Here is a 25656-nt window from a genome sequence, read left to right as displayed (position 1 = left end):
AAATGTTCAAGCATAGCAACAGTCTCCTTCTGTGAGCTGCTCATCTGCTATAGCTCTAGGTTTCCTCTGCAGAGTTATGTGAACACATATGGCTTGCTATAGTTAAGAAATAAAGCCTTCTCCTTCTCTTTGGTTAGTGATGAGTCATACATCTTGCTTCATTTTTTCAAAACAAACAAGACCAAAAGAGAAGGATCTTTTAAACACTGTGTGTTTCCATAAGACTACACACTATACTGCTGTATAACAGGATGCGGTTCCCTCTACCAATGATGACAAGTTAGGATACAGCATGGATATATATCCTTCAAGATATTGTGGGACTGCTGCTCCTATCAACTGTGTTGGCTGATGGGAGTTTCAATCCAGCATTTATAGGAGGACTGTAATCCCAATATCTGGAGGTTTTTATGGTTCTTGTTGGCCTCAGGCATGGCTTAAGCATCAGTGAAAGCAATGACAAACAAAGATCCCCCCATGTTGTATGATACAAATCAGATACTTCAAGGGGAAACCATGATGGGTCTTGGAGGACCCATTGAAACAGACTGCCTAATACGTGCTCAGCATGGCTAAAGCTGCCCAAAATGTGTCTACTGTACATGGCATACATGTTCTCAGACACATGCGTTTCCCTGGAAGGCTACCTCATTGAATTGGGTCTTTCATGTGATCAAAAAATCCACTGATAGATTGGCAACATCACCTCAAACGCAATGCAAGCAGTGTTGCTGGTTCATACATTCAGCTGCGACTCATCACATTGAGTAATGGAGTGATGGAAAACAGACAGATGTATGAATCAGCCCATAGACATGGCAGGCTTGATATAATTTGGGAGGCTATGACTGTGCACAAAGTCACTCTAAGTGACTTTGTGCACTTATGCACAGAGTGCACTAAGCACTTATGCACAAGCTAAGGACCACATCCCGCTCAAATAAGTTGTTTTCTCTCTCCCTTTGGTTCAGCTGCCTAACTTGCAGATCCATACTCTCCCCATAGTCAGCAATCTTCTCCTTAGGTTGATTCACCCCAAGTCTCTATAATTTCCTTAATGATCTTCTGTACTGTTATCTGGCATCCTTTCCCCTTTTGTTATATTTTCAGCTTAATGTTCAAAGTCATGAAAAATACACCTCTGGCGTAGTGTATCCTGTTTGCATCAAAGTAACATAAATAGGCTAACCTGCTTGGGGCTATACTTCTACACTTCTGTGCCATTTGCACATGCATGCTAGCAAAGCATTCTGTCAAACCAGAAACGCAGCCACCACCACCATCATTGTTTTTAGCTAGCTATGTTTCTCACTACCAACAAGAAAGATATTGCTGAACCGCATAAGCCTCTAAACCTCTACCAAACAGAACTTTACAGCTAAACCACCTGCTAGAATTAATCAGAGGAGCATCATTGGTTAGTATTTCACAGCCCATTTTTCTGAAACAAGTTGAAGAGCCAGTATTTATCTTTTTGTTGCAAAGTGGTGTGAAAGACTCTAAATGCAAACCATAAAAACTTAAAACAAAATAAAGAATCGATGCCAGTCGATTGTGGCTTTCCCTGCTCTGTTCGAAATAAAGTGATCTTTAAACATACAACCACCTTCCCAATTTACTAGGCATCATCCATGCAAACAAAGAGGGCCTACCAGCAGGCTATTGACCAGATCATGCCCACAAATCAATTTCATCTGGATCCCAAGGGCTATAAAACACAATCAATATATGGTAAGAACATGTTTGGAGGTTCACTTGTGGGGGAAGCAGTTCTGTATTCCAGATGTTTATTTCTGCATTTCCATCTCATTTATATTTCAGAATGTACAACAGTAAATTTGTCTGTGGTGATACCAAGGTCAATGTTGAACTTGTGTACTCTGTCTTTGGAAATTCTAGCCCCGACATCGTTTTTGGACATCAGGTAGTTGGTCATTGCTGCTCTACAAGAGGAACAAGTACTGGTTTCAAAGACTGTACTATTCTAATTATAGGTGGCTACAATTTAAGGATATCTCTGTTCTAGTATTCTCTAATGTGGTTAATGTAAATGTGTGCAGAAAGTGTGTTATTACCACTCTCCGCCATCATTTTCCTCCCATGGATAGTGAAAGTCTCTGAAGGAGAGCTTCCTCTACAGATAAAGGCTCTCCAAGTGATTGAGAAACCTGATAAACAGAAGTGCCTCTTCTCTTCAGATTGTTGCTTTCTGCACATGGAGAGCAATAACAGAAAGGCAAGGCCAGCCCCTTCCTCTCCTCACATGTTTACTCTAACTATTCTGAACGGTACAGTACTTGAAGAAATTTAATTTCACTTCAACTTAAAGGATTGAATGTCTACAAAGCAATCTAATCCTCCACTTCCTTCCTTCTTGTATATTCATGAACAAAACATAGTCCCTGTCAGAACCACTAAGGAAAAATCTATTTGAATTGAGAAAGAAACTTAGTGCATGCAAGTAATTTCCTCCTGATGTGGACACCCTTCTCATTTTATCGCAGTAAATAGGCATCAGTGCTCACGAGGGTGTGGTTTGCCCAAATGTCTGTTTGTCTGTCTTGTCCTAGAAGCACAGACCATGGCCATGCTGGCTATGGGATTCTTGCAGCTCCCTGCTCAACGTACTTTTCCCCCTACTCTGGGTTTTCCATACATTCCCCGGGTGCCCTTCATTGATCAACAATGGGAGACAAAGTCAACAAATTTGTCTCCTTGATCAGTCTGATTATACATGGAAAATTGGGCTGATCAGTGATGGCCTTGAATCACCTGCACTGCATCTACTTCTGAGTATGAGAAGCAAGAGCATGTGAAGGAGATGCATGCTGCAGATGATAAATAAGAAGTTGGTTTTTGTTTCAGCACTAGAACTGTCTGACCTGTAGGGTTAAATTCTGACCTAGTCAGACAATGAGCAGATCTTTTCCTGCAGATTACCATACATTCCATTCATTACGAGGATCCACTGCAACTACAGCGATCGCAAAACGATGTTTCCTATGGGGGAATTTTGCTTTGCGATGATAGGTTCCTTGCTTCGGGAACCGATTCTCGCAAAATGACGATTTTCCAACAGCTGATCGGTGGTTTCAAAATGGCTGCCGGGTAAAAAAAAATGGGTCCCCGCTCTTTTCTGGGACGGATTCCTCGCTGCACGGGCAGCGAAAATGGCCGCGCTATGGAGGATCTTCGCTGGATGGTGAGTTTCAAGCCCATAGGAACACATTAATCGGGTTTTTGTGTTTCTATGGGCTTTTAAATTTTGCTTTACGATGTTTTCGTTCAGCGATTTCACTGGAACGAATTAACATCATAATGCGAGGCACCAATGTACAACTAAGTTGTAAACTGTGTGCTACCTGAAAGGTGCTGTGTGGGGTGAGTACATGCTAGTAAATACTCTGAAGTCTGATCTAGAATGGGACCCCAGCACATGTGTAGGGAATGTTTCACTTTTCTTTAACCATCTTTGGCTCAGTTTAACCCTTTCCAGAGAGCAAGCAAAAACAACAACAAGAGTGCATGAATTGAGCTTGCTTCTCTCTCTTTTTTTAAAAAAGCTTCCATTGTGGGTAGGGTCAGAGAATGGCAGAGGAGATACCTGCAGGGGACCATCAGACTTCCCCATCCATGTACTGTGTTTCCCCAAAAATAAGACAGGGTCTTATACTAATTTTTGTTCCAAAAATGCATTAGGGCTTATTTTCAGGGGATATTTTATTTTTTCCATGTTCAACCATTTACATTTATTTAAATGCAGTCATGTCATCTTCTTTTGGTTGCTGCACAAGGGTGGAAGGTGGGGTTTCACTTAACTGGGGCTTATTTTGGGGGTAGGGGTTATATTATGAGCATTATTTTCATTATTTTCAGGGCTCATTTTCAGGTTTGGTCTTATTTTTGGACAAACAGGGTACATGGGTCCCCATCTAGATTGGGGCCCTTAAACATCAAAGTTAAGTAATGAAGGCTACCCTGCATGTTGCTTATTTAACATAGCTTATGTCTGAGCTTTAAATTTAGATCCAACTCTATGTATACATTTTTCTTGTAGGAGATTACTCTTTGAAGTACTGAGAAGGTCAATTAAAACCAATGCTCCTTTGGCTCCCCTATTGTTACTCCCCTTTGTACCCCACAACAAGGTCCATAGAAACGTGCCTTCTGCACTCTTCAGTCTAACAACTTTGGCCATGCTACTTATGCTTTTAAGCATCCTTATAAATAACTGTCAAAGGTGTGTATGTGAGGGAGTTGGCAGAAGAGAAGGTTAAATAAGTCAAACAAGTTTTGGGGGGATTTTTTTTCCTTCATTCCTAATACATATTTACTTCAAATGTTCTATCTATCTATCTATCTATCTATCTATCGATCGATCGATCGATCGATCGATCGATCGATCGATCGATCAATCGATCGATCTATAGATATATAGATATATAGATATATAGAATATATAGATATAGATATATACATAGATAGATAGATAGATAGATAGATAGATAGATAGATAGATAGATAGATAGATAGATAGATAGATAGATAGATAGATATAGATATAGATATAGATATAGATATAGATATATATTTAAAAGGATAGAGAAGAAATTCCTTTGTGGACATGTCATTTACTCTTTGCTGTGGACAAAACAGTGGGTGGTGGTGGGTGGCTAAAACCTGAATAAAACAGCAGGTGTTAAACTGTATAATTTTAGACTTAAAGGAAGCCTGTTCCAAACAGATCACAATGCTGCTACAGGTGCTCACTATATCTCTAATTTGCTTCATTTTAGAGTATAATTACATTGTTTTATCATTTTAGAGCCCAATTTTTACTATTAGTGGGATATCAGCTAGCCACAATGCACTATTTAACTTTTGTAAAAAAAATTGGGAGGAACACCAAAACTCCTACCTTTTCATGTTATGCCAGCATTACTGATATATCAATTTCACACTTTGGGATCTTCTTGGGGGAAAAAAATGTAAATGTGTCCTTTTATAAAGACATTGTTAGCTGGTAATGTGACATGAGTAACAGAAATTCTAAATTTTCAGTGCAAATGTTCATCCATGATTCAGTGTTATGCTCCCCATCCGTGGAATTTATGAACAGACTGCACATTTAAATTCCTTTTCTATCTCTTATTTTATTTTCAAGCTGAAATGTTCTCTACTTCTTCAAATTATAATTCTTTTACAGATTTTTACTGATATCCCAGGGGTTGATTTCACCTCCAAAGTGAAACAAATGATTTTTTTACATGATTCCCCCCCCCCTCAATCTTAGTAAAAGGAGAGCTAAAATTACCAACGGATAATATGAATCAGCATCTTTTTTTAATATTGGAGGAAACTCAAATTCAGTATTTCAATACTTATATTAAACCCGCATTTCCAGGGTATACCGTACACTGCATTCTCCTTATTTATCAAGAAACAGAAGGAAATAAATTAATATGAGGGAAGATAAACAACATTTTCTGAAAATTCACAGCAGAGAAAGGAATGGCTTTTCACAGTGTGCCCGAAATGTATTCTTTCTGAAAGTACAGTACATTTTTTTTTTGAAAGGACAATATGGACCTGCCTCTCTTTTAGACTCTCTTTCTCTAATGACACAAAATATCAGAAATAACAGAGAGTCATTTTGATCTCATGGGAAGATATTATACAAGATCGCAACGGGAAAGGCTTCCAGAATTAGATCTTTCTTTCTATACAGGATTGCTTCCTATGGTATATTTTCTACCAGTTTGACCATGCTCAAACTTTTTTTTGGGGGGGGGGGGAATAGGTTTTCGTGGTGAGACAATTTGCCTAGTGCACGGTGCCCACTTATTGGTAGGAGCTGCCTTGTTCCCTTTGGAAATCTATCATGAATCCATGCACTCCAGCTCTCTCAGGGGAATAGGAAAGCTGTAGTTAAATTAGCTGCAAAAATTTTATGATTAACTCCTAAATAATATTTTCATTTTATTAGAACATGGGGGTATAATCATAGACTTACAGCATTTCTTTAATCTACTATCTGCACTTCTCTCTCTCTCTCTCTCTCTCTCTGTGTGTGTGTGTGTGTAGGCTTTCATGCCCACCCACGTAGTCTCCTTTAATTGGTTTTCTAACAACTCAATTCCTGATCCTCAAAGCAATTTTCTTGCTCAGCTCTCAGCTACCATGACCTTTCTCTCATTTCATCTGTTTTCATATCCCAATATATACCTTTCCATGACCTTTCCTATCACTGTCAAACACTCAAAAGTCTTCTTCTCTCGAAATTACACTACCCCGTCTCCCTTGCTAGGTCCTTGTAGCTAGATTTCCCCAAACACTAATACAGATGGATGCCCTCTCCTATCCCCCCTTTCAAACACCTCCCCACAGCTCTCCAGTGAAGGCTTGAGTGAAACCTTTAGCTCAGGGATGGTGACCCTGTGGTCTTCACCATGTTGTTGGAGCCACCTTCAGCTCCAGCCACTGGGGCCAATGGTTAGACATCTTGGGAATTGCATTTCCGACATCTACAGGGTTACATGTTTTGCACCCTTTCCTTAAAGTTCTATACCCAAATAAAATCAGGCTGCCATCTACTTATGTGCATCTGCACACAAGTATTGCACAGTTGGTAGTGTTACATATTTTAGCTGCTGGATGCACCAGGCTTTATTGTATTGAATTAAGCTTTTTCTCTTACACTCTTGCTCAAAAGCTGGGATGTGCGGAAATTTCATTTGAGTTTGTTCTTGACAAGAATTTACCAAAAAATGTTTAAATAGTTTCATCTACAGGCTTAGGTGGGAAAAAAAGCTGATAAAGTAGATTGAGTATGGAAGATACAAAAATGACAGATTCTTCCAGGATCAGGGCTCTGAATTCTTAACTCAAAAGTTGGGGTCTGAATGTCTCTATATTCAATCTTGTTTAGTAAAGGACGAATTAGAGTTCTCACTTCTCCTTTCTGCTAGTCTCGCCACTTTAATAGCTGTGTGACAGCAGGCAGGAAGAACATGTTCGTTTTCATAGCTGTACCTATGGACTTTGGCCAGGGTTCTTTCTCTGTGCAAAAGAGATGCCAGAATCACACAATATAATCTTGGAACTGCAGAGGTGGAAGGGGCCCCATGGATCACTGAGTCCAGCCCCTGTCAAGAAGGCACAGTGAGAAATCAAACTTCGGGCTCCTCAGCCAGATACTTAAGCCACTGAGCTATCCAACAGTTCATACATTATTCACATAACGATTATCTGCAGATACACTTACATAGACATAGCCTTCTTTCATAGCAGGATAGAAACTAGGAACCTAAGGAATGGGTGGGAAATGGGGGTCACTCTAGATGTTATTTGGGGACTATAATTCCCATCATTCCTGACTACAGGTTCCCTATGCAAGTTGGGTGTTGTCCCTATGTCCAGCAGGGTGGTTTAAATTCACTGGGAAGTTCACTATTTATGTTTTGGGGAAAGAAGCCAGATAGGTTTATAAACTCTTTGCTGGAGAGAACCATTAGACATAACTATGAGCCTTGCAAGTTTGAATCCCATTTCATCCTCAGAGGGAATGTGATTTGTGTGAGAAAAAACTGGTCAATTGTTAGGCTTTCATTGACCAGGTTGAATGCTATGAAAGTACAGAATAGGTAGGTAGGTAGGTAGGTAGGTAGGTAGGTAGGTAGGTAGGTAGGTAGGTAGGTAGGTAGGTAGGTAGGTAGGTAGGTAGGTAGGTAGGTAGGTAGGTAGGTAGGTAGGTAGGTAGGTAGGTAGGTAGGTAGGTAGGAAGGAAGGAAGGAAGGAAGGAAGGAAGGAAGGAAAGAAAGAAAGAAAGAAAGAAAGAAAGAAAGAAAGAAAGAAAGAAAGAAAGAAAGAAAGAAAGAAAGAAAGAAAGAAAGAAAGAAAAAGAGCATTTGGGATAGATTAATGCTTACTTAGCTTCCTAGACAATAAGATCTGAAATAATGCAGCTATTTATAGTAGAGAACTTAAGCTTTCCCAAAACCACAATGATAGGAAGGCATTCTATGTGGATCAAAACCCAAATCTGGGGGCAAAGGGACCTTGAGAATGGCTTGGCAGAAACAACCTCTAATCTGCACGCCAACAGAAGCAATGACACCAGCCATCTTCAAAACAGGAAACTCGCTGCTGCTGCTAATAAAAGTCACACAGAGAAGAAGATCCAGAAAAGGTTGCCCAACTAATTTTAAAACCATAGTGTAGCAAAACAGGCTGTCCCTCCAGTCACCATGGTCAAAATGCGGAAGTGTTCATAACATTACAAGGATTTGTTCAGCTACTTCAAAAAGATGGAATTCTGCTATCCTGAGCAGCAGGCAGCCACTGACCTTCCAGGGAAATAGAGGTATTTGTGAGACATCTATTAATTTCAAAGTAGGCCTTGGAACTTAACCCACTATTATTTCAGAGGGGACCTACAACTGTTCCAAAACTCCTTCCCTCGATCTGCACGAGGCAGCAACTATTCAAGAGGTATCCTGCACCAAAATGCTCAACCAAGCAAATAAACTACACAGAGGAGACTGCATTTGCTTTACATGAAACACAAGGTCACAACCTGAATCATCTCCTCATTGACAAGTAACCGAAAGAGTATATTGAAAACAGTGGGAGAATTAGAAGGCAGGTTTTAAGGCGCTGCTATATACAATGTAATCCTGTGCGCATTGTTAAATATGCGATATACCACACAGTGCAAAAATGCCATGCAGAATCACAGTAAACTTATCATAATTAACAATATCATTAGGGGTACGTCATGGTGTTCACTAGTAGTGCTACTCATTTAGGAAAATGGGAAAGTATGCCTCTCTGTAGATCTTTTAAAGAGCACAATGAAGCCACATTCAGAGAAAAACATGTATTTCTAACCCTAGACTATCCTGAAACTGACTAGGACCAGGAAGTATCTGACTGACAGCTTCAAGAGGTTTTTGTCAAATACCTTTGATAAATCAGAGGCCTACATTGACAACATTTATCAGACCTGTTGGAATATTTGTTTTCAGTGTTTGCCCTTGAAATCACAAGTGTTTTCATCTTCTGGGATGTTTCAAAGGAAAATGAAAGGAATCACAATTTTCCATGAAAAAAAACACTGGCCATCATCTTAAATAGCATCCATTCACAAGCTAAATTAGGAGAGAAGTAAATTTTTAACCGAGTGAAATAGAATTTGTTGGACAATTACTCATATAACATGGGGATATACTATGCTCAGAAAAGACAATAAAGCTGGAAGCAACAACTTATGCCCCTAAACTAAGATGGTTTCTGAGAATAGGGGAAAATCTGAAAGGCTTCCCAGGAGGGACTGCCTTTCCAATGATAAAAGACATGACTCCCAAATATTTAATGTTTTTGTTGCCCACTAGTCCACATCGGTTGGTCCCAATGCAAGCAACTATAGAGCAGGTGAAGTTGTGTTTAAAAAGTCATGGCCCGGAATGGACAACAATCACACTCTGCTCCAGAATTTGTACCAGAGCAGGAAATGCTATGCACAAATCAGGGGTGAATGTTTTATAAATATTTGGAAATATGATATAGATATTAATGTAATCTACTTTCTTTCAGATTTCTCACAGACCATAAACTCCTGGCAATCTTCTTAAAAGGGGAGTGTTATAGCAAGAACCATTATAATGGCAATTTATTTTCATAAGACTGATGAGATAACAGCTGAATAGGTTTGCTAAAAAATGGCTATTGTGGACACCTTATCATAAAGCTCCACAATTTGAGTAAATGCTTACAAAGCAAGGGAGAATATAATAAAGGTTTACATTTGTGCAAAGAATCCTTATCTACCAGCAGTAGAAAATGACCATCAGATCAAAATGGCTGGTCATGGAGATCCAGTATACCAAGAAGTCCTAGATTTTTTCAGATGAGGATTAGCGAAACATTGTAGCAATAATTCAGAGGTGACGAGAATATGTGTTACTTTTCACAAACAACTGAATGAGCTGGAAAGCCTAATGACAAGAGGGATACTGTTTTATAATGCTGTACCACTACCTATTGGGGTGTGGGGGGAATCTAAGTGTTATCCTTGAAGGTGTGAAGGTCTAGCAGGACTGTATAAATGAACAAAGTGGGTAGAAATACAGTGGTATGGCTAATGACATAAAGAAGTACATCTTATCCCACAACTGCTGCAGCAGAAATAGATCAATACAATGGAAGAGCGTAAAGCTGTTATCACACGGCTGCTGAATATAACCTGGTAGAAATGTTAATAGGAAGACAAATCATGCTACCTTTAGATTACCAAGCTAAAACTGGTTATGAACATTTTCATAGGTAATGTTTTGTAAGCCGCCCCAAGTAGACATGGTCTAGAGGGACGGGGTAAAAATAAATAAATAAATAAATAAATAAATAAATAAATAAATAAATAAATAAATAAATAAATAAATAAATAAATAAATAAAAGATCACTCAAATGGATCACCCAATGTGTCATGCCTATTGAAAGCAGACATGAAATACTTAACAGAAGATTTACCAGTAATCAGTGACCAATCATTCCCCTTCCTGAGAAGTTACAATCATGAAATGTCCAAGCAATGCCTGAAAACCCAAGTCTGCTTAATGAAACTTTGCCTCAGTCATCTTGTAAGAGTGACTGCAGTGCTAGTGTTCCGATTGCCACCTGTCATGGATAGGGTTTTTTTATAATCTTGAGAGCCTTAGAGACAAGTCACTGAAAACCCAACCTAATATATATTAATAATGATAACAATAATTATATTATCAGGTCAATTCTGACTTACAAGCTAGAATCCAGTAGTAAATCACAACTAGAGTAGATCCACTGAATCAATGGAACTGATGGAGGAGTTGACTTACCAAATCCCCACTGATTCTATGGGAACACTCTAGTTGCAGCTTACTACTGGATTTCAGCTATGTTGACACTTTCCACGGTTTCCTAAGTAGTGAGTACTCAGTAGTGGCTTACTGTTCCCTCCTTCTGGGGGAGCCCTGGGACTGTGCAGCTTACCTATGACTACACAGGCCATAGGAAGCGCAGTGAGTAATCCAATTTCCAACTTCTGGCTTATAGAACACACGTGAAATGCCTAATTCACTGAGCTATCCCGCCAGCTACCATATGTATGCTACAGTGTTCTAGATTATTTGTTTCTTAAAACAAAAACAAGAATGCAGATGTGATGAGGAAGCCACTATAGAGTTTAGACGCAAGGTGAAATTGGACTTCAGCATCCGCTGAACTCAGGGCTTTCCAATTCCTCATCTGCTTTTACTTAAGAGAGACAATATTGTTCTCATCTAAGTTCCTGTGTCTCTTTGCTTCCATAACAGCCTCTTAAATGTCCCTCAAACACGACTAGTGACTGATCTATGTTCCATTGAAACCAATGGGATTTCCGTCATCTAATATGTACCAAATCAGTGTTCAAACACCATCATCATAATAAAAAAAATTGCTTAGAAGTATGTTTTATTGTTATCGGAAAGTTACTTACAAAGAGGTGTGATTTAGTGTGCTTGCTGAGGGTGATCTACCACATGTGGACAAAGTGTGAGATCAGAAGTGCGGGCGGCAATATATTTTAAAGGGAAAGTTCAGATTAACTGTATAAAACATGAAGATGTGCTTTATTTCTGCAGCACGAATACTTGTTCAAAGCAGAATGATATAGAAATCTCTCTAATGCAATGGAAAGAACATCTGTGGCATCCTTCCAAGAGAGAGACGTTAGTGTTATACAACCACTGCACGCCTAGAGAAACAAATCAATCCCCCTCATTTTTTTCTAGCAGAGGCTCAAGCGAAGTCTTGCATGGCGTATGCCCTAACAGATTTGGATACACATTTATTCTCAGGGACAACCTGTACCATTGTATGTCACTGCAATTTCCCCTCTAGCACATTCTTCCTTATATCAATATGGTTGAGTGATTCTAAATGCTGTACAATTGTAGGGATATTTGAGACTCTGCATAAAAGCTGGTGTAGGTTTGCTACTTAGGATGCTTCACTCTCCGGTGATGTTGCTAATATTGACTTGGGCACATATTATCTGTATGAACTGTGTTCCCAAACACCCATTTGTAGCATTCATACTTAATATTTAAGCCTTAAATGTATGCCTTAAGGAAATGTGCAAAGCTTCTCCCTGATAAGACTGGCTAATCAAACCTTATTTATTTATGCATGCATTTAATATCTCACATGTCTCCCAATTCTGGGACCAAGGATGGCTTACAAAATGGTGACAGAGGAGCTACAGACACATAAATTAAAATATTTAAAGAATTATATGAAACACATAACCATATTAAAGAACTATTAAATTTATAACCATTTAAAACACAAGTAAAAAAAGAGGACATAAATAAAGAACAGAGAAACTCAGGATCCCCATTTAAAAACTCTCTCTGCAGGCTGATTAGTGGCCAAATGCTTGACTAGGAAAAAAAATAGTGTTTTGTCTGCAAGAGAAAAATTAGGAGAGAGACAGGTTCTAATCTAGTTTACTATGGAAGTGAATTCCACAATTTAGGAGCAACCACCGACAAGCTATTTCCTCCGCTCCTAGCCAAATGTACCTGTGGGGTTGATGGGACCAAACAAAAGGGCTGCTCAAACATCGTAAAATTAGAATATGCCAATTCTGGTGCATACAGTTCTTCAATTAGTCTAGACTCAGTTGTTTAAGACTTAAATAGGTCATAATCAGCACTTAGAACTGTGTGTGTAAATGAAGTAAAATGGGAATTATTTACTCCACCAAACCAGCCATGGGGAACAGTCTGGCTGAAGTTACGTAGCTGAAGCTTCTGATCCCTATTCAACACACCGAACCTTTGAATATTAGATGATCAACATGTGAATGATAGCAGTCCTACTGTATTTAAAGTTTAAATATCCCTATAGTCCTCAAACATGGTAGCAGAATGCTGTCTAGAATATTATATTTACAGTTTTCATTCTCAGGGTTTCTTGGAACATTTCTTAGTTGTACTCATTGATGGCACTATTGAAGAAGAATAGCTATATAAGAACAATAATTGCATCAGGTGCAAACATTTCTTTGTAACAGGAAGGTTCTAGAGATGAAGTAAATGAAAATTTGGTATTTCTAAAATTAAATACTGTGCAACCCAGTTCTGTCTATACATGCTTATTTTGAACTAGATCCCTTTGAATTTACTGGGAGTTACACCAAATGAAAGTGCACACAATTGCAACCAATAGGTTATAACCGAGTGCAGAATTGCAGCCTTAAACACACAAGTGATGAATGAGTGTTCATTTTATGGCCATATGATTTTAAAAAAAAAAACAGGCAGAATTATTTGTGGCTTCTGTTTTAGGGGCACAGGGAAATAAAAAACAATATACAAAGCAAAATATATGGGAGATCTTCCTCCTCTGCCAAAAAAACAAACAAACCCAAAAGAATCTTCATGCCTTTGTCAGTACTGGGACTGTGAAATTTATTACAGGAGAGGTTTCAGCAGAGAATCTGAACGTTTAGTGCAAACTGAAATCCCTTTTGAAATCAGTGGGAAGGGCTATTAGATGTACATGGGAAGCTAGATTGGCCCCCAGGGAAAACGCTGCCTCAGTGCCGAGCAGTATTGCTGAGCTGCATATACAAGCTGTTGTTTATGACAAATTTGTACTTGGAGTGTGCAGAAGGCTATTGACTACCGATTATGGTCTGATCTTGCAGCCTTTGCTGGAGACAGTGACAACTGTGCCTGAACCAGGGTTGCAAAATCACAGCTTAAAACTCATAATCTTGATGAAAAGAGAGAATAAAGCAAATCCACCCAGCGATTAGAAATCATTTACTTCCATTGAAGTTCATGGAGGCAACTAACCATAAATACTATTTCAGATTTTGCTGAAATACAGATACACCGAAGAGCAGAGTGGAAACAGATCCTGCCAATACTTGTCAGCAGAGGTAGCCTTTACTTCTCTGAGAAGATCTATCCAGAAAGGAATTGGGATTACACTGAAAAACTGGGCCTCCCTTATTACTGATACATACTTTCTTGTGGAAATTCTTCCTACGTGATTCTTTCATTGTATGGCTGTATAATTTCAGCAGGCTTGCCAAGACATAAATACTTGAAACTGAATAGAACTAGTAGTATTTAGCCTTCTTAAGGACAAAATTGCATGGAGAGGAGCACTAAGTACTATGAAAAAGCTGCTTTGTGCCTCTTGTTTATGCGCTTTACATCAGAAAGGCCAAGATTTTTTTATTATTATTATTAAGCGTAACCAAGCAAATTTTAAATACAAATGGCACTACTCAGCTACATATCTAGGTATGTAGATATATAAGAAAATTGCCTTCAAATAATTTTGTATTTTCTGCTTCACCAACAAAGGTGAAATGCATCATCTTTTAAATTCATGTACTTTTACAGATGGCTTCTTTTGAAAAAAAGCATACAAAAACCCTAAAGAAAAAAGGCAGGTTGTATGTGTGCTTACTCCGAAGTGGATTTATACCCAGGTCAGAGTGCACAGGATGCAACCAGTTACAGATATATTTGTCAAATCATCTTAATATATAAATGCAGCAGTGTGAAGGAAGCTATAATTATTGTAAAAATTATTGCTTGATTTCAAATTTACATCAACATTCTATGAAATGCTCTGCTTTTTGTGCTTGTTTTAAATCAATGTTTATAAAGAAAGCTTCGGATGTTTTTCTCTTAGCATCATCATTAATTGTGATAATAATGAACCTGGACTATACATTGTTTAGAAGGAAACGCATGATCTTCAGACTAAAGAGTATAAGGACGTGGCGATGATTTCATTTTTTCTGTGAGACATATATGTATGTATCTGTTTAGAAATGCTGCACTTGAAGCCAATCCTTTCTTTTATCACCAACCCACAGTTGCGAAATTGGGCTCTTGTTCATTAATCATACCTTTCAAGGGATGATTCATAGCCTGTTTACATTAATCTAACCCAATTGACTTCTACAGGATTATGCCAGGTATACAAATCTAAGGCGTTGTGTATGAATTGATTCAGAATATTTTCTCTAGAGAAGGCTCACCCAGCAATAGATAAACTGGGTAGACTGGGGTTCAAATCCCCCTCATGGGCTTGAAACAAATGGGTCAACATACATCCAAACCCCTTTTACAAGCTTGTTGTGATGACAAAATGGGGACAGCGCTCCACCTATACCACCTGAATATTTTGAAGGAAGCAGGAGGAAAAATACAATGGTTGCTTTCCCGATCATGAGTCAACCAAATGCTTTAGCTGAAACATGAGAAGGAAATTGTGTCTGTTCAGAGTGTCTGATGTTCTTAGCAGAAAGGGAGAGGTGATTCTATTGAACACAAGGGGGAATGCATACATTATAATAAAGGTCTACCTTGTTTAGTAGAACATACCAGTATGGACCACAATGGCTTCTCCTTCTGCCTGCTATAGTCTAAGTAATATTCTCCAACATAATTTAAACTATAACAGGCAGTTTATTGATGTTTATGTATGAAAATATTCTCTCTGGCCCTATATCTGAAGATCTCAGAAGTCCACATTTGAGGGTGCTGTCTAGAATTGAGTAAACAAGTACATAGAGTTGTGTGTATGGACATACACATGCATAAGTATGTGTTTGTTTCCATTTCACGGTGGAAGATCACAGATTGGTGTGGAGAGGGGGAGCGGATTCTTCTTCATACCTTCGTAGGTACTGAGGTGCCAGGGAGGGCTACAAGGGCTTGGTTCCCTGTGGAATATTCTGGACCTCTTCTTTGAGTGTTCAACTTTCATTTTAAAAGCCAGTAGAACAAATCTGTATTTGTTTTCCTTAGGGAAAACACATTTTCCTTATGGAAAACACATTTCACCTAAGTCCAGCCTTCCGTTCTAGCTGGTAAGAAGAAGCTTAAAGACATAGGAATGTGTGTTAGGCATTTAGTACTTAAATAAAGCTATACAATAAATTAACTTACAGCTGTACGGATAGGGACATTTATGTTTAGAGAGTTGTTCTCTCACATTGCCTGTTGGTACCTTCTCTCCCCCCCCCCCCCCGTCCTTCCCATCTCCCTAACAGGGTAGTTGTATGGAGAAAAAGTGAGGGCATTCCATGTATGCATTTTGTGCTTGGAAATAAAGTACAAAGAAATAATTACGACTTTCTGACTCCTTACAGTTCAGGGACTCTAGAAGCCTTTCCAGTCCCTTAATATTGTACCTTGCTGGCAGATCCCAGGAGCTGTTTGGCAACTTGCTAGGGGTATGTGTTATACAAGGCCACTGGGAGTGTAATTCTAGCTGCTTCTGCACCAGCTAGCATTTCTCAACATTATATATTTCTCCAAGCAGGCCATATATGTCTGCTATTATTAGCCCCACAACGCAGCAAAGTGGGAAAGAAACCTACGGTCATCAAAATGTTAATTCAGACAAAGACGAAGAGTACAAAGAGTACAGGCATTAAAAATGCATCAGCCACTATCATTAAGGCATTATTCAGCCAAAACAAAAAAAAATCTACCAGATAACCAAATTAAACAAGAATATCACAGAAAGAAATACAAACAATGTGTTTGCCTAAATGTGCATGCTGATAACCCAAAACTGTCTCTCACAAGATTCATTGCCACATTAATATAAACACAAATAAGTAAATAAATCCACAGCCACATCATAAAGCAGAGAATCTGTATCCATTCACTCATCCTTTCTCTCCTTTGCAATGAAATGGAAATTCAGGATTGAGCTCTTGGCTGAACAAAGATTGTCTGCTAGGTTTTTCTAATGAAAATCTGGATATTCGAAATCTGGTGTACACCTGTAGTACACTGAGTCACCAGCAATTTTATACCCACTTAACCTGACAGTAAGCCTCACTGAACTGCACCTGACTTACTTCTGTATTGGCATGCCTAGGATTACAGCACGGAGTTAACACTGGCAAAATATTCATCTTAAAATGTTAAAAACATTAAACGGATCACCTTGGGTCCTTTTAAGGAGAAAGGCGAGGTAAAATATTTTAAATAAATAAAGAAAATAAAAAAGATTATTTTTATTATTTTCAAAATTACAGATCTTTCCAGTAATGTTCATTACAAGAATGGGAACATTAAATAAAGCCAAGGGGAAAAAACACAGCAAAATCTAGTACAGTCATTATGAGATGCCTAATAGAAGGAGAGGCTTATCTCCAAACATAAAAAAAATGTTTTCTCCTCTGGGGTTGATTTTTTTTAAAAGACAAGATGGAATTTAAAGGAGTCTTTCTTCAAGAGCATTTAAAGCTGTATTTTAGATCTTCTGATTTCGCTACATAAATTTGGAGAAGAATGAAAGGCAACTGGAGGGGGGGGAAGAATCTCTCTTTATAGGATGTAACTTGGGCTGTCCTTCACCTAGTGTATGTATGCATGAGTATAAGAAGGAAAGGCTGATTGTTTTAACACAGTCCTTTAGTAGGGACCACCACCTCTGACATAGTAGGAATAAACCAGACCACCATTAAGCCACTTCCAAAGGCCGTTCCTATCACTCGGTCAAGTGGGGCAACTGCTACAGGTAACAGATCTTCAGTGTCATGAAAGGGTCAGGAGGAACTGCCAGTGATTTACTTAGTTATTCTTCTGTTTTCACAGCCAAGGATGGCAAGAACTACTTTTTTTCCCCTCCTGTGTCAAGAATAATTTTAAGTTCTATATACTTTGCTTTGAGAAGAGGTGGGTACCATTTGGTGTTTCAGTCTTGGAAAAGGAGTGGCATCACAATATGTGGCATGGCTGCTAGTGTTGCAAACATGAAGCCTTTCGTGTCATCCATCATGTGAGCACGGCCCAGGCAAGGGCCTGGGAGGTGCCTCACCACTAAATCTGGGGAAAGGACATCATATTCATATCACAGGCACTTACCAACAGTCTTATCGTGTGATCCACATCCCCACCCCTCTCATTCCTCATGATATATGTACGATCCCTTATCACTAGACATCCAGATCTGGCTGGGCAGTAAGTAAATTATAACTTAAACATTTGGTTTGGATATAGCCTCACATCGCCCTTGGGTTAAGACTTGAGTATTTGATGAAACAACTATATCTTTCTATTTTTATTTATTTATTTATTCCATTTATACCCCACCTATCTAATCATTGCGACCACTCTAGGCGGCTACAGTATGACAGAGCAGAGCCTGCTACCACACTTTTGTATGTTTGCATGTGGTTTTTATCGCAGTGTTGAATGATTTAAGAGCATTCCAACTGTAACTGAGCACATCCAAATACATTTACTGACGTATGTCTTTTGCTACTTTTATCTCTCCTTTTGCATCCTTTCTTATGCTGTTCAGAGTTAGACACCTTGGGTTATGGGAGCTGATTTTTTTATGCAACACTAATTTATAAAACTCTATGTATTACTATGATTATTACCATTAGTAATAATAGTAATGGATTAGTATTCTCCAACCTCATGCCCTCTAAATGTGTTGAACTACAAGTCCCAGCATTTGCCATGTTGTCTGGGAATGATGAGAATGGTAGTACAACACTACTGGAGTCCACCAGGCTGTGGAAGGAGAAGTTATATCCATAACAACAATGACCAGAATCTATAGGAGAGCCATGCCAGCGTAAGTGTGATTGAATAAATTGTGGTGCTGAATTGTTGCTAATTCATTATTTGCCGCTCACATTTCTGGTTGTGTATCAGTCACACAACTTGGCAGGTGACTAGGAATGCAAGTGGCAATTTGTTAATCAGTGGCAATTTGCCATCACAACATCAGGAATCACATGTGTAGTGTTGTAAGTCCCTACCAGGAATCTGGCCAATTTATATGTGTCTGTTAATATATTAATGTTCATTGGAATGTTAGACTTTCATATTTCTTAGCCACTTCATGAAGCTCTGCAACTAAAATGAGGTACAACCATTTAGAATAAATCATAAATTGCGAAAGGCTGATTCAGTTCAGTATTCTATTTCCACCAACAGTAAGTCAGAGGCCACTGGGAAACTCTGACAAGAGGGCATGTTGGCTATTGGTCATCCTCCCTTATTAACCTCACCATTCACCAATCAGAGCTATGCTGCCTCCAGTGGTGTTATTAAAGTTGGACGAGAGGGCCTACAAATACACACATTGACATTTAAGACCCCTTCCTCATAACACAATTTAGCCCATAGTCTTCAAATACTTAACCACACCACTGGCTATCTTTAATGTTTTTATTTCCATTCTTTAGGGGTCTTTTTTACAGTTCATGTATTATTGTTATTAAATACATTACTGAAAAATTGTGCAATCACAACGAAATAGGCACTAGCACACTATGATTGTGACACCATACACGTCTTTGCCCTCAATAAAGATTATCTTGATGTAGAAATAAAATCGCCAGGAGGTGACCCTCAGCCATTATAATTTAACAGCTACAGCCCTAAATTGTACCCAAGTGTATAATCCTATGCATATCTACCAAACAGTCTGACTGAGTTTATTGGGGCTTCCCCTCAGATAAATATGTACGCCAAGCTAAGTTTTTTTTTTTTTTAAGAAGTCACCTCTACTAATGGCCAGGGCTGGAGCACCTAACCACAGTCACCTTGCTGAATTAACTACTGTGCCAATACTTACATAAATCTCACTGAGCAAATGGGTCTACTTTAATTGGGATGTGGTGGCACTGCGGGCTAAACCACAGAAGCCTGTGCTGCAGGGTCACATGACGGAGTGAGTGCTCATCGCTTGTCCCAGCTCCCGCCAACCTAGCGGTTCGAAAGCATGCAAATGCAAGTAGATAAATAGGGACCACCTTGGTTGGAAGGTAACAGCGTTCCGTGTCTAAGTCGCACTGGCCATGTGACCACGGAAGATTGTCTTCAGACGAAATGCTGGCTCTGTGGCTTGGAAACGGGGATGAGCACTGCCCCCTAGAGTCGAACACGACTGGACAAAAATTGTCAAGGGGAACCTTTACCTTACCCCTCGGATTTAGACTCAAGACCCAGAAGTTCTGGGAAGACAAATATACCCACCATCTTCCCACCACCACTGTGGCTGAGTGGGGGGCACTACATTTGCTTGCCTAATAGGTACCCGACAAGCTACCTCAGGTGAATAATGAAAGACAGAAAGCTCTCTGTTTCTCCGTTCCCACAAGTACTTCTGCTGTGAGGTGGTGGTATCAATGTAAGTAAATAACCACAATATCTGAATTTTAAAGCATAAGGGCATCCTTATGTCTTTAGAGCTATTATTCATGTGCCTTGCTTTTGTACTTGATTCTTTTAAGAAGGATAACTCTGGGCTTGAGAAATGACATAAAGGGAAGGAAGGAATAGCTGCTCCAAGGCCATCTCGGTTACTGTTGCCCAAAGCATGGCTTTATTTTATTTATTCATTCATTCAATTTATGTATTTATTCTATGTTATTTATATCCTGCCTTTCTACCCATAGGGGAACCATATTTAAGAAGATATTTTCTCTCGCATCCCCCCCCCCCCCGTGCAGTTTTAGGTGTGATTTTCTTTGCTTTCCGGATGTCCTTTGATGGCTTAGTCTTCGAATTTAAAATGTCTAGCAGATATTTCACTTGCGCTTTTATACACGTCACCCCCGTTCTACACCTCAGGGTTTAAGGGCGGGTAACCATTCAGTCAAGATGGAAAATCAATATAGGGAGAGGAAGAGAATGGCCACTCGCACGATTTAGAAACACTCCATCCCAGCAATTTAAAAAAAAAAATCCATCTTTTAGTAGCAGCCGGACTCCTGTCAAATGGGGTCCCATTAAACCAGAGAGCTCCCCCAACAGCCGGTCCCGCCGTCTGCTGCCCACTCTTCCTCCGCCTTCCTTGCTGGAATGTTCGGTCGCTCCAACGTTCTATGATGACGTCGAGCATTCGAACACTCTCACTTTTGATTTTCTTTACCGAGTGAACGCGCCCTGAATTCTATCTAATCATTTCCAATTTTAACTGGCCGGATTCTTCTAAAACAATTTTTAAAAAAAGACCTGAAAAGAGCAAGGACCTCTTAAAGCCGACCAACCTCTTTATTCTCTTCTCTCCTTCAGCCCTGCAACCAAAAAGTGCTGGGGAATACATTGTTATATCGCCTACCTCCCCCTAATGCTAATGGAGTTCAACCAACAGGAAACGCGGGAGCACCTAAGGACGCCACTAAAATGGAAACATGTTCTCCGTCACTCACCATGGCAAAACCAAAGCTTGCCACTTTCGTCTCGACCGACCTATCTCCGCATTGCCGCTCCTTGCCAGAGGGAAGTCGGGCTGATCCCTTCTTTGTTGCGGATATCAACTCTATGAGATGCCCTGTACGCTTATGGGGTGATCATCAGGATGGATCTTAACCAACACCTGCGGATCAAAATGGCTGGCCTAGGAAAGGGCTTTAGCTTATTGTTCACCACACAAACATCAGGGACTCCAATAAATTCCATCAAGTCACTTCTCCATTTTCTCCCCCTCCTTTTAAAAGGAAAAGAGATTGCTTTTTAAAAAAAGAAACGTCTGTTCTAGAATCAAAGGATTCCGACAAGTAAAGCCATAAAGAAGGGTGGGTTCAGTGATGATAAAGCTAATCTTTGTCTTTTGTGTTTAAAATGCAGAGGGATTCTGAAGGATAGGGTTGCTTCAAAGAAAGTCTTACGGGTGACCAAAAAGTTTGGAGGGAGTCATCCTTTTTGTACGGGTTTATTTATTCAGTTCAATTTCCAGACAACTCCTGGTGTTGTCTGTCGTCTCTTGCCTTGTTTAACTTTGGTAAGCCTTACTTTGCAAAATAATAGTATAAGCAACGTTCAGTTAGTTACTTCTTTCTGTATTCAAGAAAGTCATAACTAAGTCATAAGCCGCCCAGAGACCTTTGGGTAGTGTGGGCGGCATATAAATTAAATAAATAATAAATAATAATAATAACTACCCCCCCACAAGTCCCCGATACAGGCACATGTCACAGACAAAAAGCAAGGTTTATGCATGTTTAGCCAGAGATCAGTCCAGCGTGTGTGTGTGTCTGTGTGTGTGTGTGTGTTCACAGAAAAGCACGTCTAGGACTGTATCCTTAGTCTTTAAAGTGGCTTCAAACTTTGGATTGCGTTGGCTGTGCAATGGACTGGCCTGACCAGGCTACTTCCCTGGAATCCTAATAGCCGCCTGAATTCCAAAAGGCAAAAAGGGGCACTGATATTTGTGCAAAAGCCGACCAGACTGACTTGGGACCAGCGGTACCTACAGAAGACGGGCAAAGTTCTGAGCCCAGTTTACAGACCGCATGCAGGCCAGAGGATGGGAAGGTGGCTGAGGGATGGAGAGCTGGAGTGGATCGGAAAGCACCCATTAATTAAGCTGTTACTCAGGACCCACGTAGGAAAGCTTAGCTCTAGATTGGAAAGCTCTTAGAACCTAACCTTGACTCTTTGGACAATAGCACTCTATCGATTTGGGTAGGCTAATTGACCCAGGAGAGCTTCTCCTACGCCGGGGGCTTCCAGATTTGTTAGACTACAATTATAATAACCCCCAACAGGTAATTCTGGTCCAGCCTGTTTTTATTCAGGCCTGTGAGATGCTTCTCTCCCTTTCTCTTTGACTTTGATAGGCAATGTTTGGCAACCTGCTTTTTCCACAAGCTGGAACTCCAGGTGGCCGCCACTGCTTCCGAAGACGGAAGATTTTCAACAAAACCAAACCAGATGGCTTAAATCTCTTTATGTCTGCCCCTACGAGCAACGGTTGGCTCCTTAAGTTCAAGAGAGGCAGTGGTAGGCCAACCGCTAGCCATGGATAGAGGCGAGTCACTAATGCTGCCTTTCGGTCCGAAGTCAATTGGCAGGAAGACCTGCTGAGCCACGCAGACCTCTTCGGTGCCAGTTTTACTCGGACATCCAGTTTAATAGGACTACCTAAAGAGGCCGGCAGGCTTACTTCAGAGTAAACAGGCATCCAGTCGTGATGGCTGCCCACCGTATAAAATTATGAGTGACTAACTAAGGCTGCTATTCTGTCCACAATTTATTACCACAAAGGATTGTATATACGGTGGAAGATGCTTCTCGGTAAATATATCTAGGAAAGGGCTGTAAATCTCATTAGTCAATAGAATTTATTTCGGGCTAAACGCGTTTAAGCTCGAGGCCAGAGAAAACAGTTTTGGCCTACGACGAGCTGAGAAAGGAGGCCAAGAGCAAAGGTTTAACATGAGTTGAGATGGAAAGGCGAAATGACGCAAAAAAGGGAAGAAAGAGAAAAAGAGGCAAGCGTTTATCCAAGCTTTCAAGTTTTGCTTTGTTCCATTGAACGCGCATCTCTGTTCCCCCGTCTCTTCTCCAAAGCGCGCGCGGGGGGGGGGGGGGAATAAAGAAGGCAAAGCGGAATTGGACAAATGCTTGTAACCTAGGATACAAATGTACTTGTTACACTTAAAGCACCAATCCGCCAGTCCTCACCGAGATCTTTTCCACTTGACACCTTCGGGTCACATACCCCAAATCACACCCTTGCAATCTTCAACGTCCGTTTGCTCCAAATAAGCGATCCTCCTCCTCACCTCCTCCCCTCGGCCCCGATCCCGTCCTCCCGGTCGCTTATGGAGGGTTAGGATCCCTCTCTCCCCACTCTGGATCGCGCCCCCGGATCAGTCGTTCAGAAAAGGGTCGGTATCCGCATGAAGCGAGAAGCTATGCACTGTCTGGAACGAAGCGCAGACAGAGGACAGGACCTCTCCCATATCTAAGGATTGGACGTGGGGAGGGGCGGGGGGAGGCGAGGAGCAACCGCTCCCCGATTGAGGGGGTGAGATGGGGAGAAGGAAACGCGAGTCGGAGATGGCGAGGCATAACCCAAGGGAAGAAGGAGAGCAATACAATCAGAAGAGACAAATTAAAATTAAAAGAAGGATGCGCTACCTTGGCAACTAGAGCCGTTTAAGGAGCCAACGGGGTTGGGGATAGGAGGGCGGTCGCAGCCCCCCCTCCCGCCTGCCGCAAGTACTCTCCTCGACTACGCGTATTCTTAAGCAATAACAACGTAATCCGTATTATCCACCCAAGAATACCCGTCACCGAAGAGAGTCAGAAAGCTGCTGGCGGTGCTGGTGGCGCTGCTGGCGGTGGTGCTGGCGGCGGCGGCGGTGGCGGCGGCGGCGAGGAGATTGGCTCTTGCACGCACCGCGACAATAAATCCACAACTGTACGTTCCGCGGGCCAGACGAAAGGAAGGAAGCGGAGGAGGAAGAGGAGGAGGAGGAGGAGAATCCAAGCCAGAAGCGCCGTTGAGTCGTGATCCCAAATCCAGGCGGGGATGCTGGACTCCAAAGGGCCTGGCAAGGCAAAGGAGAAGAAGCGGCTGTCAAAGGAGTGTGGGAGAGTCCGCGGGACAGTTCCCCGGAAGGCACGGGCAGGACAGGGGAGGCTGAAGCACGAGAGGGCTGGCTAAGCGAGTCCTCCCCTACCAACCGCCCCCAGCGCCCGCCCGCAGGCAAGGATGCCTCAGGCGTTTTTGTCCTGCAACGCGAATTCACACAAAACACGTGTACACGGGGCTTATCTAAGAGGCCATCTAGGCGCTGCCAAGCAGTCGCCGCCTGCAGATGCACACGCTAGAGCTGAAACCAGGCTGGCCCGGGCGTGTCATTCATATACCCACACAGGCACGCACGCACACATAATCCGGGTGTTAAAATGAACCCGCATAGACCATTGTTGCCCATCACATACGTAGGTGAGCACGCGGGGAAGCATCATCTACATGCACAGCCTGTACACGCATGCAGACATCTGCATACCCCCATTTAGATTCCCTTCGCTTCTCCGTCCCTTCATTCACTTTTCCTGTTTATCCGGCGTACCTGGCCAGCTCCGGATTTCCTCTGGATTCGCTTGCCAGCCCATCCATCCGTCCGTCCATCCATCCATCCATCCATTGCGCGAGTTTCTCCCGGGGGCTGCCTGGAGCGGCTGCTCTTTACCCGGCAGCCGATGCGATTTCTGTAGAAGAGATGCACAGTTAAGCACACAAATCTTCTCAAGCTGTTTGCTTTAGGCGAGCAGGGCAGCGCGGGGAGGGGGAGGAGAGGGGGAGAGAGAGGGAGAAGGAGAGGAGGGGTGGGGTGGGGTGGGGATCTGATCAAGGAAACGAGGCACGCCTGGGAGGATTTCGGCGAGCCTTTTGGAGAGCTCCCAGCTCCCAGGAAAACAAACGCTCGCCGCCGTTGCTACCACCTACGAAAAGGCATCCCCGGAGCTGTCGGAAGGGAACCAGAAGCGCTTCTGGGCTCCAGGCCTCTCTCCGATGCTCTAACCCGAGGCGAAACAGTCCTTCCGAGCCGGGAGGTGGCGAGGGGAGGGGAAAGGCATTCGTTTCCCTTTCCCACGTGCCCCCGAAGAGCTGCGGCGAGCTCTTGACGTTCCCGCTTCAAGGCAACGTTTTTCAGATCGCCTGATAAACGCGTGATACCTCCTTCTACGGCTAACTCCGCGCCTTCCCGTCTGGTCAGCGTGCGTCCAAAGTGAACGCTTAAATAAGTCCCCCACCCGCACGACTTTTCCTCCTCTCCTTCCCTGACCGGCTCCTGCGCCCATTTCTAAAGATCGCTCCACAATCCA

At 41.4% G+C, this 25656-nt stretch overlaps 1 protein-coding gene across 1 annotated transcript in view; it reads right to left on the bottom strand.

Moving 5' to 3' along the window:
* The window catches only part of LOC140706692 (uncharacterized), a 97719-nt gene that overhangs the window by 70740 nt on the left and 1323 nt on the right, over nucleotides 1-25656 (bottom strand). Inside the window, exons 2-3 of the mRNA XM_078391769.1 lie at nucleotides 24900-25038; nucleotides 23959-24371 (exon numbers count right to left, since the gene is read on the bottom strand). Of these exons, the coding sequence (XP_078247895.1) occupies nucleotides 24124-24371; nucleotides 24900-24966 (315 nt within the window). The 5' untranslated portion in view covers nucleotides 24967-25038 and the 3' untranslated portion in view covers nucleotides 23959-24123. The remainder of the gene's footprint in view (nucleotides 1-23958; nucleotides 24372-24899; nucleotides 25039-25656) is intronic.

This window comes from Pogona vitticeps, chromosome 4 (genome assembly GCF_051106095.1).
Source record: "Pogona vitticeps strain Pit_001003342236 chromosome 4, PviZW2.1, whole genome shotgun sequence".
NCBI classification, from domain to species: Eukaryota; Metazoa; Chordata; class Lepidosauria; order Squamata; family Agamidae; genus Pogona; species Pogona vitticeps.
Note: the sequence above shows the minus strand (reverse complement) of the source record. Positions and strands in the feature narration are given on the sequence as shown.